General features: G+C 32.8%; 3 protein-coding genes across 8 annotated transcripts in view; 2 read left to right on the forward strand and 1 right to left on the reverse strand.

Annotated features, from left to right (window-relative positions):
- Positions 1–10: 10 nt before the first annotated feature.
- LOC124535740 (E3 ubiquitin-protein transferase RMND5B) lies at positions 11–5,070 on the reverse strand. Its single transcript, XM_047112052.1, has 7 exons — positions 4,695–5,070; positions 4,224–4,316; positions 3,727–3,887; positions 3,396–3,599; positions 2,549–2,911; positions 1,959–2,110; positions 11–1,497 (listed from the first exon to the last, which is right to left on the reverse strand). Exons 1-7 carry the CDS (start codon positions 4,828–4,830, stop codon positions 1,431–1,433), a joined length of 1,176 nt encoding a protein of 391 aa, XP_046968008.1. The 5' UTR covers positions 4,831–5,070; the 3' UTR covers positions 11–1,430.
- A 566-nt stretch (positions 5,071–5,636) lies between these two features.
- Positions 5,637–6,896, forward strand: LOC124535730 (prohibitin-2). The gene has a single exon (XM_047112043.1). It carries the CDS (start codon positions 5,754–5,756, stop codon positions 6,651–6,653), a length of 900 nt encoding a protein of 299 aa, XP_046967999.1. The 5' UTR covers positions 5,637–5,753; the 3' UTR covers positions 6,654–6,896.
- Positions 6,897–8,640: 1,744 nt separating this feature from the next.
- Positions 8,641–16,477, forward strand: part of LOC124535934 (transcriptional regulator ATRX homolog) — a 28,702-nt gene continuing 20,865 nt past the window's right edge. For 4 of the 6 annotated variants that reach the window (XM_047112341.1, XM_047112342.1, XM_047112343.1 and 1 more), the window contains exons 1-5: positions 9,325–11,988; positions 12,368–12,450; positions 14,506–14,696; positions 15,487–15,605; positions 15,717–15,751. In XM_047112341.1, coding sequence (XP_046968297.1) covers positions 9,520–11,988; positions 12,368–12,450; positions 14,506–14,696; positions 15,487–15,605; positions 15,717–15,751 — 2,897 coding nt within the window. In that variant the 5' untranslated portion in view covers positions 9,325–9,519. Of the gene's footprint in view, positions 8,835–9,324; positions 11,989–12,367; positions 12,451–14,505; positions 14,697–15,486; positions 15,606–15,716; positions 15,752–16,477 lie in introns of those variants that run through there. The other 2 variants (XM_047112346.1, XM_047112347.1) reach the window with 2 other exon arrangements.

Below are 16,477 nucleotides of genomic sequence, written 5' to 3' on the forward strand. Positions count from 1 at the left end.
CATATTAATGTATACTAAATTCAATTTATTAAAAAAATTATACAAATAAACAGAAACTTGCCAGACATATTTACACAATGATAACGCTTCTACTTTTATATTATTAAGTCTAAATATTTTTAAATACGTACGTAAAATTTTTAATCATCAGTTATTTAATGTATACTGGTAATCATAACATTAAAAGTGGTATAATTAGTAAAGGCGCTATGTTTTGACTACAGTATATGACATTTACTTCTCATTGTTAAATTCTTCATACTGTAAGAATAATTATTGCTTTCGATATATTTTTATATTTTCTAAGCAATTTTGAATAATAAATGGCATTTTAAGATATCAGTTGTTACTTGTCAAATTATTTTATAAACCTACGTTGTTTACTTTATAAATTAAATATATTCTATAATACATAATTTTATCTTACATATTTTTTTATTCTTTTTTTATTTCACAAAGTGTTTTTTATTTACAGTACTACCATAATATATAATAATTGTATAGACATTTTATAAATTTCGTCTTGACCTACACTAAATATTTAACAGTGCAATCATATTTAATACTAGATATCTACAAAAAAATAAACCATTATTAACTAATGAATTCTGCTAAATTATTTAGAAACACAAAAATTTATCAATCATAAGATATGAAAAAAATATTATCAACTTAATATATTCTAGACACTCCATAGTAAAGTTCATTTTATGAAACATTACCGTTTCATAACTGAGTTTAATTGCTGAAAATTAATTTCAGATGACGAAGACGCGTCATGTCCGTATTAAATTTGAAATATTAATATATAAAATAATTGAAATAAATTAAAACCAATTACGTCCAAAATTATATAATTGGTTTTATCGCGTTTAGAGATATTTAACGGTGCATATTATTAACGAATTAGACAGGACTCAAAATATTGCTTTCTCTTTCTCCCGCGAGTTATAAATAGGGATACCAAGCATTCTTAAACAGTTATTCATGAACAACTTATTACCTTATAAAAAATTATATGAATTATTACTAGATAAGTTCATTTTGTACGAAAACTACTAGTATAGAGATACAATTTTTGATTTTAGAATCAATTGCCATAAAAAAAAAGTATATAAAATTTGTCAATTGTTTAATAAAAATAGTTACACTTTTTGGCCGCTGTTGTGAAGAATATTAATGAAAAAAACTAAAGCTAGTCATGCTTGGAAGTGTAACTTCTGTTACCACTTCTTTGTCTTAAAGTTTAAATTAATTAAATATAAAATATATATTCATAAACAAACAACGCCCCTGTATATAACAACTAAGTTAGCATTTATTCCGGCTTTTATTACAAGATCTTTTGATACAATTTGCCACTTGTGTAATATTTAATGAAAATAAAACTTAATATAATCGGTACTTTTAAAATTATGTTCTTTGCAAGATTATGAAAAATATATTTGACGAGCTTCAGACGGAGACTGTTCCATGGGGCAGTAGGGACACTTCAATCTGTAACCAGTCAACGATTATTGATTTTCTTAATACTAACAAATATAGATAACAAAATTTCTTATAATCTTATAAATCGGTATACGTATTGAGAGTCAATTTGTATTTCACTCAAAATCAAAATCAAAATAAACTTTATTCAAGTAGGCTTTCATAAGCACTTTTGAATCATTTTACAATTAAGTGAAGCTACCACCGGTTCGGAAAGTAGATTCTACCGAGAAGAACCGGCAAGTAACTCAGTAGTTACTCTTTTTTAACATTTAAAAAATACAACGTCATGTTAATAAAATACAATTATCTCAATTAATGTATCCTGCTTGGAAGTCAACAGGTATTAACTCCATGCTTTTTTATCATCTATAATCACTATTAAAGTCATCGACGTAAATCGTTGTAAAGATTTAATACGCAGACTGAGTAAGGCGGTTGTATATGAGTGCGACTCCCACTTGACTCACTTGACTCCCATGGCGAGCTTGTTGAGCGCGTCCCGCGAAATGACGTGTCCGCACAGCAGCCGCATGGGCGGGTTGTGGTCGGACGCCTGCTGGCGCAGGATGGGGCACGCGAACACCGAGTGGTAACCACCACCTTCCTCGCCCAGCTCCACCTGGACAAATTCGAGTACATGTTCACGAGGTTTTATGTTGCAAAGAGAACAAGATAATCTCGTCAAGTTATTAGGAGCTGAGATGGCCCAGTGGTTAGAACGCGTGCATCTTAACCGATGATTGCGGGTTCAAGCCCAGGCAAGCACCGCTGATTCATGTGCTTAATTTGTCTTTATAATTCATCTCGTGCTCAGCGGTGAAGGAAAACATCGTGAGGAAACCTGCATGTGACAAATTTCATAGAAATTCTGCCACATGTGTATTCCAACAACCCGCATTGGAAAAGCGTGGTGGAATATGTTCCAAACCTTCTCCTCAAAGGGAGAGGAGGCCTTTAGCCCAGCAGTGGGAATTTACAGGCTGTTGTTGTTGTTGTTGTTGTTGTTGTATTAGGAGCTACAATGTTACGAGGAATATTAATTAATTAAGAGTGTCACCTCGAGCGGCAACTCGTCGTCGGCCCAGGCGGCCAGCACGTGCGGGTGCGACATCTTGGCGCGGATGTCGTGCAGGGCGGGCAGCACGCGCGCGCCCGCCAGCACGGCGCCCGCCAGCGGCGAGTGCGGCGCCAGGCGCAGCAGCGCGCACGCCTCGCGCACGAACAGCTCGGCCGCCTCCGCGCCCAGCGCCTTCGGGTCGAGCAGGTGCGCGTACTGCGGCGGCGGCGGCGGCGCGCCGGGCGTGCACCACGCCAGCGCGCACACGGCCGCCTGCAGCTGCCGCTCGTGACGCGCCGCGTGCGCCGGGAACTGCGCGCGCGCGTACGCGATCGCCGCGCACACGCCCTGCTCGCGCGCCAGCTGCCCACCGACACACCGACCGACAAATATAAATAAGTAAAAGCCTCAGTAGATTGCATGTTAATTTGTATAGTACGACACAACTTAGATGTCGCATCGGCAAAATTCGTAAAACCGATCACATCCGAATTGAGTACGCCACCCCAAATTATCAAAATTTTCTTTCTCATGTGAATATGATCTTTACAAAAACGTAATAACTTGTAATATCGTATGACCTAATATATTCGTCAATTTGACGCGTCGATTTACATGATTTGCTTTCTCTGACGCGTGAATCTATAGCGACGAATAGCGTCGAATGGCGCGATAGGGAGCTATTTCTATTGGTTGTGTAAATCGGCAGTAATCGGTTTTATTTTCATTCCATTGCATTTTCCGATGCTACATCTAATTTGTGTCGAACTATACCTAATTACAACTAAATTAATCATGGATCTGTCGAATGTGCATAATTATGTAGAGACACGTCAGTACTTCACACCTTGAGCGCCTGCATCCGGTGTAGCGTGAAAGGCAGCGGCGAGTGCGCGAGGTCGTGCTCGCGCGCGGCGGCCCACGCCAGCGCCGGAGCGGGGTCGGCGGCCGCCAGCGCGCCCGCGCAGCGCTGCAGCTGGGCGAACGTGCTGCCGCGCTCCGCTGAGACGCCCGCTTCGCTCACCAACGAGTCGCCTACCTCCTCTAAGCCCTACCGAGAGATCACCACACATTACCCTCTATATCTGTATGATGTAAAGAATACGAGTTTGAGTTGTGGCTGAGTATTTATAAAATTTAAAGCACCTTAATTCTATTTTATTATTAAATATACTCACTTGTCTGTACAAATGTTGAGCTATGGCCTGTTCCATAATCGGTCTATTAGTGTCAGAACAAAAAGACTCCGCTTTTGGTGCCACAGCAGCATAGTCAGCTATAAAGTGTCTGTCAATAGATTTACCAACTCTAGATACAGTTGCATGTAACTCACGGTGATCTAAAACCAAATTGTATTATTATTTTCTTTGCAGCATATGTTAATGGTAAGGACACAATTCCTTATATTGATCCAATTCAACATTCACTTAGCAAATTTTTACTATTTACAGAATTAATTTTAGAGAGTGGAAAAACGTTACTGCTACTTGTCTGTATATAAAAAAAAAAAATGCAAACAGACATCATCAGTTTGTGTAAATGTGTAAAAATCTATTAGATGAATGTGATGGATAAATCTGGTGTTTGTCATGTGACCCATATGAATTAACTCATATACATATTAAATAATATAAGAATTGATATTTGATATAACAAAGTAAGAATTTTTTTATACCTGTGGACAGCTGGAAAACACTCTGTTTAACTGTGGCTGTTAAATCACTCACGGCCTTAGCTTGACTTTGTGATAGCGGTGTGTTTAGAGCTTCTGAAATGAAACATGAATATGCTTAAAACAAAAATAATATCATCCACAAAATCAAATCTAAGAATTTATGTAGAAATAGACACAGGATGTTTAATCAAAATATAGGTATAATTTAATATTGCAGTCTTATTACTTAGAGGCTATTCATTAATATTTTGTTTTGGTTATTATTGTATGCAATGATCAGTTTTGTTTACATAACATAATGTTAAAATACAAGAGGTAATGTTATATTTATAATAAATAATACTTCAATATTAATACATTTTATTTGTGATTTTTATATTATATGCAGGGGAAAGTATCATAAGCGTTCTTTAAGAAATGCCAAATCATTACGATACACAAAGAAAGTTAGAGAAAAATATTTCTACTTACGCTTTGAAATTTCTTTTCTCAATTCTTCTACTTGGTTTATAACATCTTCTAAGACCTTGCTGGCGTGATCATTCAATGCAGTGAATTTAGTCGTAGCTTTGTCTAAATCTTGTTCAACTCCTAGACACGAATCCATTGCTTTTAAATAAGAACACCAAATCACCAAAGTTAGAGTGACAAATTTTCGTAGTTCTTTCACATATATAGATAATTCTTTATAAAGTAAATGTTTTTACAATTTCTAGGTATTGTTATAGCTCTATTAGGCTCAAAATATTTAACTCAAAACAAAGATTTTCCCTTCGTTTTTCTTTGATTTGATGTACTACTTTTTATTTTTAGTCTGTTGTTTAAATTTTGACTTTACACTCTTTTATTTAAGTATTGCCATTCAAATGAAATAGTTGAACAGGATGTTTTTATTTTTCGTATAATGCATAATTTAAAAAACTCTTTTATAAAAAAAAGCAATTCTTTTTTTCGTTATGAAAAAAATATACATAGTAGTTGAAATTATAGTCGAAGATACATAATGGTATTTATTATAGAAGAGCCGTGGTGTCGAAATAAAAGTAAAGTAATTTTCAATGTATTTTCCATTAAGTGTGGGCCTAAATATGTTTCCGTATTAAATTCTATAGGCGTAATTAATTAAACAACTTCCCATCCCAGCTTCGTACGGATAAAGTATGAAAAAGGTTAAACAATGAACGAGGACTCCATTTAGAAAACAATTTGATCTTTCATATTTATTTTGTATTTATTATTATACTATTTATAATTTTACTTAAGAAATTAAATATATTATGCAAAAAACAAGAAATATCACAAACGATTTAATATTTTACCCAAAATATTTTACTATACTTTATACTTTTTTTGTTAAACTATATATTATCTAATATCTGTACTTATACGAAGCTTCTCAAATCTCGAGAATATAGATTGTAATTTTTAATCTGTTCGTGCTCGTTCCTTGAGTATTGCACAATTTATGCGGTTGGTTAGGTTATAAATTTTTAATTTAGTCATTGAAAGTTAAAAAAGGTTCGATTAACGATGGCGCAGAGTAAGTTTAATGATATGGCAGGAAAGTTTGCAAAAGGTGGACCCCCTGGTCTTGGCATCGGCTTAAAAGTAGCAGCTGTAGTTGGAGCAGCGGCCTATGGTGTTTCACAGTCCTTATTCACTATTGAAGCTGGTCATCGTGCAATTATGTTCAACAGAATAGGAGGAGTACAACAGCATGTTATGACTGAGGGCTTACATTTCCGAATCCCATGGTTTCAATATCCCATTATATATGATATTAGATCACGACCCCGAAAAATTTCATCACCGACTGGATCGAAAGATTTACAAATGGTAAACATCTCTTTGAGAGTGCTTTCACGTCCTGATGCTAACAACCTATCTATTATGTACAGACAACTCGGTACCGACTATGATGAAAAAGTATTGCCCTCAATCTGCAATGAAGTTTTAAAATCGGTCGTAGCCAAATTCAACGCGTCACAACTTATCACTCAGCGACAGCAAGTGTCATTATTAATAAGAAGAGAGTTGGTAGAAAGAGCAGCTGACTTTAATATAATTTTGGATGATGTCTCACTCACTGAGTTGAGTTTCGGAAAAGAATATACAGCTGCTGTAGAAGCCAAACAAGTGGCTCAACAAGAAGCTCAGCGTGCTGCTTTCGTTGTTGAAAGGGCAAAGCAGGAGCGTCAACAGAAAATTGTACAGGCTGAGGGAGAGGCTGAAGCTGCCGAGATGTTGGGTAAAGCTATGGGTATGAGCCCGGGATACCTGAAACTACGAAAAATCCGTGCTGCTCAAAGTATTTCAAGAATGCTTGCTCAGTCTCAAAATAGAGTATTCCTTCCTGGTAACAGTTTGATGATCAACCTTCAAGATCCCGCCTTTGATGATTTGTCAGAAAAGCTTACAAAAAAGAAGTAACATGAGGCTGAGAAAGAGTATGCCATAAGCCCAGAGCCTGCAACTACTCTTTCTGATGATGAAACTGCACTAATAATAAGTGGTGTTGCTTCAGCAGTTAATTAGCATTTGTTTACCATTTATGCATTTTCTGATGTGTATAAACCTACATGTTTAAAAATTCTGTATGATGCATTTTATGTTACTTAGTTTGTAGGGGTTAGAATGTATGAAAATCAGTTGCAATAAAAGTAAAAAAAAATTGTTGTTTTTTTTTTAAATACATACACTTTAAAATGTGAAAGGTGTATTATCTTACATTACTTTTTGGATTTTTTTTTATCTTTGTTTGGATTGACATTAATCAATCATAAATAGAATGATGACAACTTACAGCCAGTAAATAAACCAAGGTTGAGACCTCATCTCTTGTGTAAAAATAATTAGGAATATATAGAAGATGTTGTAGAATACAATTATTTTTATTTGAAGTAGATGTGTTCTGTAGCTTTAATCATATTAAATTTGTATTATACATTAAAAAAATATGAAAATTGGAGTTATAACTTTTAATTTACCTATACCAGTTTTGGTGGAATAAATGGTTGCTTGTCTTGAAAATTAACCCAAACAAAACAAGTGGTTTTGATTTAAGAAGACAGTTACTTAAGTATGGTTACATACTACCATTACTACCTTAAAGAGGCAATTATGTCTGTTACTAATATAAAGTAAATATTTATTAAACAACACAAACAAATAAAGTTAAGGTAATTTTTGAATATAGATAGATCTCATAAAGAATATTACATAGATCTCATTATCAAGCTAATAATACCTCTATATCAATCTCTAGATATCTCAACTCATTCTTAGATCTTTATTTCTTACAAAGTATATTAGTTATTTAGGTATGTGATTTAAAAAAAACTGGTTAACATATCAAAGTGAAATAGGCACTTCCATTTAGGAATTGTATATTATTGTTGTTGAATATTATGTTTATAGAACTGAGTATGCTTTATTTATCATGTCATTAATGCTATTATATTAAAATCTTGCATATCTATTTCATTGAAAAACATTAAATATATATACATAACATTAAAATTTTAAAAGTAATATTTTGTGTATTGGCATTGGTCAAAAAAAATCCAATGAAACATTTTTAAATTAATTTAATTATACATAATTACTAATCAACATTATTTTGAACTAAATAGTCACATTGGTTATAATTATATTACTTTTTGACTACTTTTTAATGGCCGAAGGTTGTGGCAATCTGAATTTTGACATCTCGATCTCAGCCTCAAAAAAACTCATATTGTCGTAGCAGAAATATTCAGGCACTTTGTAAGGGCCGCTCTTGTTAGGGTCGACACCGGGTCCCAAAGGCTCCGTTGCTTGGTGAATGACAGCACTACTAAGTCCAGGAACATCGGTATTTACTTTAGGGGCTTGTGATGGAGGAACAGATGAAGTGCCTGTACCATGACTTTGAGTTGTTCCTTCGCTATAAAATCTAATGAATTTATTTGCAATTATTCGCGTTCTCGGTAACATTCTTGAAACTATTATTACACAATCAAAGATTCTAATTCAAGGGTTCAAATGTAGCCTAGCAATAAAAAATTATGTCAAAGTCAAATATTTTGATTTTTAATATTTTAAATTATAGATTCAAAATAATGTTATAAAACTTTGGATTAGACAGTTAATAGGTAAACAATATAGTAAACAATTGCACAACCTATTTATTTAGAATTTAATGCATCTTTGTATTAAATTCGTCTGGAAGTTAGATAAGTACAATTGATAAACATATTGAACAATTTATTAAGCTATAAATAATGATTGGCTGATCTAATCTATTAATATTTTGTGTGCATATTTAAAGAAATTTAATTAAAATTGGTTTATACAGAAGAAATCAAAGCATCGTTTTCTTTTCTTTTTATTCTATATCTACAATCTCGCATTCGCAGTGTTTCTATATTGTCTATGGTTCTTTTTCACGACTGTTTTGGATAGTTTACCTACCTTGCATATTTCGCCGATTTTTCAGAATAGGAGTGAAAAATGTGTATGATTTGAAGATTATTGTGTACTTTTAAGTACAATGATGTGTCCTGAATATAGTTAAGTTTAGTGTTTTGAGTATATCAACGTAAAACGCTAGATCAGCCATTTACATGAAAGGTAAGTACAAAAAATTGGTACTTCGATATTTTTTGTTTTGGTGTAAGGCTATAGTCAAAGCCTAACATCAAAGATAACAGAGTTGGTAAACTTTAATACAGGCATTATAATTGCTACTGTTTATGTTACAAGAAAATTGTGAGAAATTATGCACGTATTGTAGTATATAATATTATTCTTATGTATAACATTGCCGCTATTTTGTGGTATATTTGTATATAGTTAGTGGTACAACCCGACCAAGTGCAAGAGGGTTTGAGCGACTTACGTTCCAATCTATGCAACATACATCTCCAATGCTAAATTATCTGCGAGATTTTGTGCTAGCAAGGCTGTTTCACCACGTTTTAGATGCTTCTAAAATGAATTGTGGGTTAAAATCAATAGGCTTGGGTAGTATCATATGCAGATTGAGCTTATAAGGAATATCTTGAAGATAAGTTTTAAAGTGTTAACAGTGATATCGGCTGAAAGAAAGGTTGTCAATGCGTTTTAAAATCCAATTTTTTAGTCTGTGGTTTTATTTCTATTTTTAAGAATATCGATAGCGCGAATACTTTCTACAAAAAAATATTTATGTTACTATTGGGTACATCAATAATTCATTTTTATCTCTCATTACTCCTTTTTCAATGTCCAATTGAGTTATATGTGGTGAATTAATTACAAACAAAGTTATTGTGAAATGGCGGATGCTGTTCCCGTTCGCGATGTCTTGTGCGAAGCAATGGAATATTTGTCGAAACTTGGATCCAATTTAAGAGTCCGTTCTGAAAATTTAAAGGAGAAAAGATTAAGGAAAGAAAAGCTGAAGAATGTACATGCAGTGCAAAAAGCCGCGAGTAAAGTTTTATTGATTTGTGAATTGTCAAAAAAGTCTATTGAAAATGTCGAGACCGGTGTCAAAAAAATATTGACTCAAATTGATGCCTCGCAAGCTCAAATAGATTGTGGCGGGAAAAATGATGAAAAATCAATTACTTCAAAAAGTTGCGTTACTTATGAACACTTTGAATATGAATCTCATAAATTAAAAATACGCGATAAAGTTAATGTTAAACATTTCACATCAGTTACAGTACTGGCTAAACCTTTGCCCAAATTATTACAAGATAAGTATCCAGTATTTCATGACTGTAAGTTATATCGCATAAGAAGAAAAACACAAAACAACAGTAAAGAACTGGACTTAAATGATGCAAATAATATTAATCTTACTGAAAAATGTAAAGAAATAGAAAATGGCTCAAGTCAACAGGATTTAGTTAGGCTAAGTTCACCAGAGGAAAATGAGTCTTTAGATAGGAATATTAAATCAAAAAATAATGAAATGAAAGAAGGTTCTGAAATAAATATGGAAACAATTTCTAATAACATAAATGTAGAAGGTTCAAGTAAATCTAGAAACTCTAATAAAAGTTGCTATGATGATGAAATAAAAAATAAAAAAGATAGACGAAAAAAATACAAAAATATTAAAATTATAGACAGCTCTGACAGTGATAAAGATTCAAAGAAGGAACAAAATAATACTTCAGGTACTGACTTAAGTAAGACTGATGTTTCTAATGAAAGTAATAACGTAGAATCTGAAAAGAATATGAAAGCAAAAGCGGGCTTAATTTCTAGTCTCAATGACAAGGAGAATGATAAAGGGAATGTTCCGGTGGATACTGAAGATTCCGCAAAGGGATCAGATTTAGGCAAAAATAAATTAAACGATGGTTTAACAGATAAAGCTACGGAGCAAGATAAATCAATTCAAAGCACAGAATTGAGTGGTCCTGACATGATAATGCAGGATATCATTGAATCCTCAATTATGCAACATTATGCCGATGATTCAGAGAAAGAATGCAATAAGACGAACCAATCAATAAGTGCAGAAAAAACAAAAAATATTTCTGATGATAACATCCGTGTTTCTACTCCTGTGGAGACAGCTAATACTGATGAACATTCCAATCAAAGTAATGAAGAAGGTAACAGTAGAACATCTTTTACTGTTACCAAACCTACTCTAGAGAGTGAAAATAGTCAGGGCTCACTTTCGGATTCGAAACCTTTCATAAAATGTGTTAATATAAATAAATTATTAAGAGAAGATAAAATACCAAAGACAAATGAATCACTAATTGAAATAATAGATAGTGATAGTGATAAAGAGAAAAAATCAGACAACAAGAAGAATAGACACAGTGAAAAAGATAAATTTGACAAAAATAAGCCGAGATCTATGAAAAAAATCAACAAAGAATCTCTTGGTTCCAATAAAAAAAAAGATGATGAGGAATACTGGAAACAAAAAAGGAAAGAAGTTAAAGCTTTTAAACCTAAAAACTTTGTTGTTAATGTTACAAAGTTACCCAAGCTAACATCTGATTATTTAATTTCTAATCAGTTAAAAAGAATAACCCATAATGGATCTGTTGTGTGTGAAATACCAATGGAAGGAGAAAATGATAAACAATCTAGCGTTAATTTAAATGAAGCAACTAATCTTAGAGCTTCAACTGATATAAATGTAATAAAAAATACCCTATTGCATGAATCTGATTCTGATCATGATAAAAGATTAAAGAATGCCCTTCTTAATGATTCAGACTCAGACAAGAGTAACAAAGATGATAAACAGCCTGCCAGTAATACAGACTCCCAAAAAGCAAAAACAGCAACAAGGAAACATAAAAGTAAAACATTGCATTCAACAAGTGATTTAAGCGACAAGAAGGAGGACAGCAATGATATCAAATCTTCACTGCTTCATGATTCAACAGATGATTCAACACCAACCAAGAAAAGAAAAAGACAAAGCACTGACGCATCTTCACCACCGTCTAAAAGAAAACATATTATGGAAAGTATGTATGCAAAAAAAATGTTACTAACATATTCATCAAGTTCCGATACTGAAGATGAGAATTTACGTAATGCATTAAAGGAGATAAGAAATACCTTGCTCAAAGGAAACTCTAGTGATGAAGAGAATGCCAATGAAAAGAATACACCATCGAAGAATTCTTCACAGCGTATGCAGTGTGCCCTCGAGCAGGAGAAATCACAAGATACTTCAGAGGTTGATTCCTCTGCGAAAGATACAAATAGCCAAATCGATGAATATTCTGAAGAAAAGTCCAATACATGTTCTGAAAAGGTTAGGAGTGAGTGAAATTATTATACTAGCTTCATTTAAATATGTATTCCAAAGTACATTATTTGTACTGAATTAGCTTATGCTATAATAAGTTTTCTTTAAAGCATATTTTGCAATAGAAAAGTGGAAATGTAATAATTATTAATTATGGCAATGTATTCCTAACATTGTGCTTTAATTTGTTTGTATTTAAGGCTTATTTCTAATAGTCATATAATTTTGTAAATAGATGTCTCGTGCGATTATTCTGACATTAAATGTGTATTCCAAAGTTTGGTCTTTCATTTTATATTGGCAAATTTAACAGATTAAAATAGGGTCATATCGCTTAGGTTATTAGTTTTTGCTCAGACTCAAAAAGACGTTACAATTATTACAGATGGGCCGCTCTAAAGGTAATTCGAGTGATAGCAGCAGCCAAAATTCAGATACTCAAGAATCAATTGAAAAAGACATTGATGGGTAAATATTTTGTAATTGGGAAATGGGAATAAATGGAATTGTGTGTGTATAAAATTTAATGCATTGCATTGCATGTCAAAAGGAAGGTCATGTGAAGGGACAAACAGCTATAATATATTCCTGCATTGATTTTCACAATCCCATACTTTGTGACCCCGTTTTTGCATGATGTGCTGGTTATATTGGGATTCAGTGTTTTTTCATTGTAACCAAATTGATAAAACAAAAAATATCTCCATATTTATGACATTATATACAATTACCAAAAGTTATAATATATTGTCATTTACACACATTATCTAAAATATTCGAACCTATTTGTTCTTTTCTATTTAACGATTGGTTTTAGTAAATAAAAAAAGACATCCATTTTGGTTATGTTGCTTAACTAAAAACATTAATATTTAAAATAATCTATTTAGTTCTGAAACCAAAATCGGAACTACTCGTCATTCCTATTTTATTAAAATTAGAAGTTCAGTGATAGATTTTAAGTAATCCTATAAAGATCTTTACAATCTAAGAAAGTCAGGGTATAATAATTAGGGGAAAAAAAAATAAAGATTTTATTTCTCAATCGTCAGTCGACAAACAACAGTAATTATATCCTCAAAGTACATTTTATGTTAGCTCATGTTCTAAGTGGCACGTTTTCTGGCGTTTATGGGTGATGATGGACAAGTTTGTATGTGTTTGTTTATATAGATAATAATGCAGAGTGGATTTCATATGTTTTTGTTTCCCCGCCATTTTAGCTTAACGTGCTCATGAGAGACTAGTTCCATAAACTCTATTGCATTACTGTAATAGATAAAGAAGAATTGTAATGAGAAAAGTCAGACACATTTTTCACTCGATGTTATCTGTTTCATAGTATAAACTGTAACCCCATTACTCGAGATTATTCAATAAGCTTTGCAGAATGAACTAAATTGTAATTTACTGAAATTGTTTGAAAATAAAAATTATATTTAATTTAATTAATAACAATTATTAATAAATCCATTATAAATAATTGTATTACTAAGCGATTATGTTCAAGAGGTATATAAGTAACTTTCTTAGAATAGAATAGAATTTGTCGAGTGCTTTATCTTCTAATCATTCTTTGGATTCGCCACAGCATGGCACCACAGTATATAATTTATTACTACAGTAAGCGAAACTAGCAAAATTAATTTAATTCAAAATTAATTGCAAGTTTACCTTTTCCATTTAATATATAGCTCTAAATATTTTCAGAAATAAAATATATACTTAAATATACTGATTACTTAAAAGTGTTATATTAGTGATAGCGCATTGTGCAAGTTAATCTGGGTAGGTACCGCCACAATTAATCGTTTTCTTTACCAAACTTAAATTATTGGTCTAAAGCGTTACCGAGCTACTGTGTTTACATTCATAGCTCATATGGGATTGATATTTTGATTCCATGGCACATTCATACTTCCACTACCCTTTATATAGATCCGCCCTATCATTGTTGATTTAAAAAATTAATTAAATAAAAATGATTACTAAGATATATTGAAAATATTGTAATGTATAAAGCACACTATGTGATTATGATGGTATGGTATATGTATGTGACTTTAAGCAGTATGTTGAATGTTTTCGTAAAAAAAGATCTCCCTATTTCCTATATTTTTAATATTTTTTCTTTCCAGGTAGGTCATACATGCTGGTGTTTTAATATAATATATAATATGATATAGATAATATTATTATTTAATGAGATTCTATAATAAATACAGTTATAATGAAATTAATGATATGTATTTGTGCTTATGAATCTCTAACTTTGTCATATTTTCGTGGAGAAAACCGGCGGATAGCACGTATCGGATGATGTTCTGTTTGTGTATAACCATAAATTCGTATTGGTTGTGGTATAAATTCCTAATCATTCCCAAGAGAAGAGGCAAAGTGTTCCACTGCTGGGTAGCTGTGTAACATACACTGACCTTTCATCTATTGGAGTATTACGTTCGGAAATCGTGTAGATATAGAGAAACATACTGTTTATTATTAATATAATACTTTTTTTTCTAGACTTACAAATTTAAAATCGTTAAACAAGAAGCACCGGCGGCGGCGCTCACCCTCTACCGACCGCACAGAGAGTTCAAACTCGAAGACGAAGAAAAAAATGCCTAAAGTACCGCGTTTTAGCGAAGAGGGTTTCCTTAAAGCAGAGACTAGTTCGGACGCAGCTTCTTTGGCGGATAGCGATGTTGGCGAAGGTACATCATCCTATGTTACCTCCATTAATACTATATTTTTTATTGATGGACATGAATTCAAAAATGGAATGCTTATGTTGTCCCTATAATGTTTGTACCTGTATTTTTAAAAATAAACGATATATACGTGTCTGTTCTGTGTGTCCATTAAAGGTTAAAAAACTTATAGGCCATAACACATGTCGAACTCATAGGGTGGTATAGTACGACACAACTTAGATGTTGCATCGGCAAAATTCGTAAAACCGATCATATCCGAATTGACTACGCTATCCCAAATTATCAATATTTATTTCTCATGCGAATATGATCTTTGCACAAACGTAATAACTTGTAATATCATATGACCTAATATAATCGTCAATTTGACACGTCGATTAACATGCACTTGCTTTCTCTGACGCGAGAATCTATAGCGACGAATAGCGTCGAATGGCGCGATAGGGAGCTATTTCTATTGGTTGTGTAAGTCGGCAGTAATCGGTTTTATTTTCATTCCATTGCTTTTTCCGATGCTACATCTAATTTGTGTCGTACTATACAAGTCTCGTCAAAAACGATTCAGCCGTTCCAGAGATTAACTACAACAAATAAACAGACAGACAAACAAAAATTGTAAATGTTATTTTGGTTTTTGTACCGCGTACACATACATATTAAAATAATCGCTTTTTGTCAAATTAAAAAGTGTTTATTTTAATATTACAAACAGACACTTCAGTTTTGTCAAGTGTACATATGGATAATTTAATTTGATACTATTAAAATAATTGAATTCTTTTTCTTATAGAGGTTGAAATAGCAGCAGTACCGCTCTCTAGTCTGAACGGCGACGGCCTCGAACACCTCGCCAAAGATGACCTATTAGACGAGAGCGACTCTTCCAGCTCACACCAAAAGAGCTCCCAGGTAACTTATTTAATGCTGGAATATATTTCAATGAAAAAATAAAGCAATTTATTTACTAAGTAAAACTGTGTAGCTTGAAATAGTATATAATGAAAATATTTTTTGCTTCAGGATAATAAAAAAGAAATTGAATCGGAGGATGAAGAGTAAGTTATGTTTTATTATATTCGTTAAGTATATTTATGTTAAACTTTTGCCTTATCGTGCCTTTGTACATTGGGCAATTGAACCACCAACTGGAAGAAGGGAATAAATCCAAAAAATAGGAACGGAGATAGTAAAAAAAGCTTCATAACTTTTTGCTTTCAACTTATAAACTTATAGGACATCAATGATTATTAACAAAATATCAATCCTGATTTATTCACCGACAGACCTGCCTTAAATGTATAAATATTTATCCTACGTCTAAAGAATGTAAAAGTATATATGTCGAAAAATGGCGTTTATTCCCTTCTTCCAATTGGTGGTTCAATTATAAAGAAAATCTTTTAGACCCAAAATTCCTTAAATGTGATGATTTCATTGAAAGGTATTATCATAGATGTTGTATCATGGATTTATTTTAAGCATTGCCAACTTTTAATCACCAAAGACCAAAGATTTAATCGATTATCGACCAGCTTCTCTGTTTACTATCTCTCCAAAACAATGTGTTGTTCTTTCTGGTGATATATTAAATAATAAATATAAATATGAGACAACATCACATACATTACTCTGATCCCAATGTAAGTAGCTGAAGCACTTGTGTTATGGAAATCAGAAGTAACGCAGTACCACAAACACCCAGACCCTACATCGACTCGGCCGGGAATCGAACCCGGGACATCAGAGTGGCGTACCCATGAAAACCGGTGTACACACCACTC

This window comes from Vanessa cardui, chromosome 15 (assembly GCF_905220365.1).
Source record: "Vanessa cardui chromosome 15, ilVanCard2.1, whole genome shotgun sequence".
Taxonomy (NCBI): Eukaryota; Metazoa; Arthropoda; class Insecta; order Lepidoptera; family Nymphalidae; genus Vanessa; species Vanessa cardui.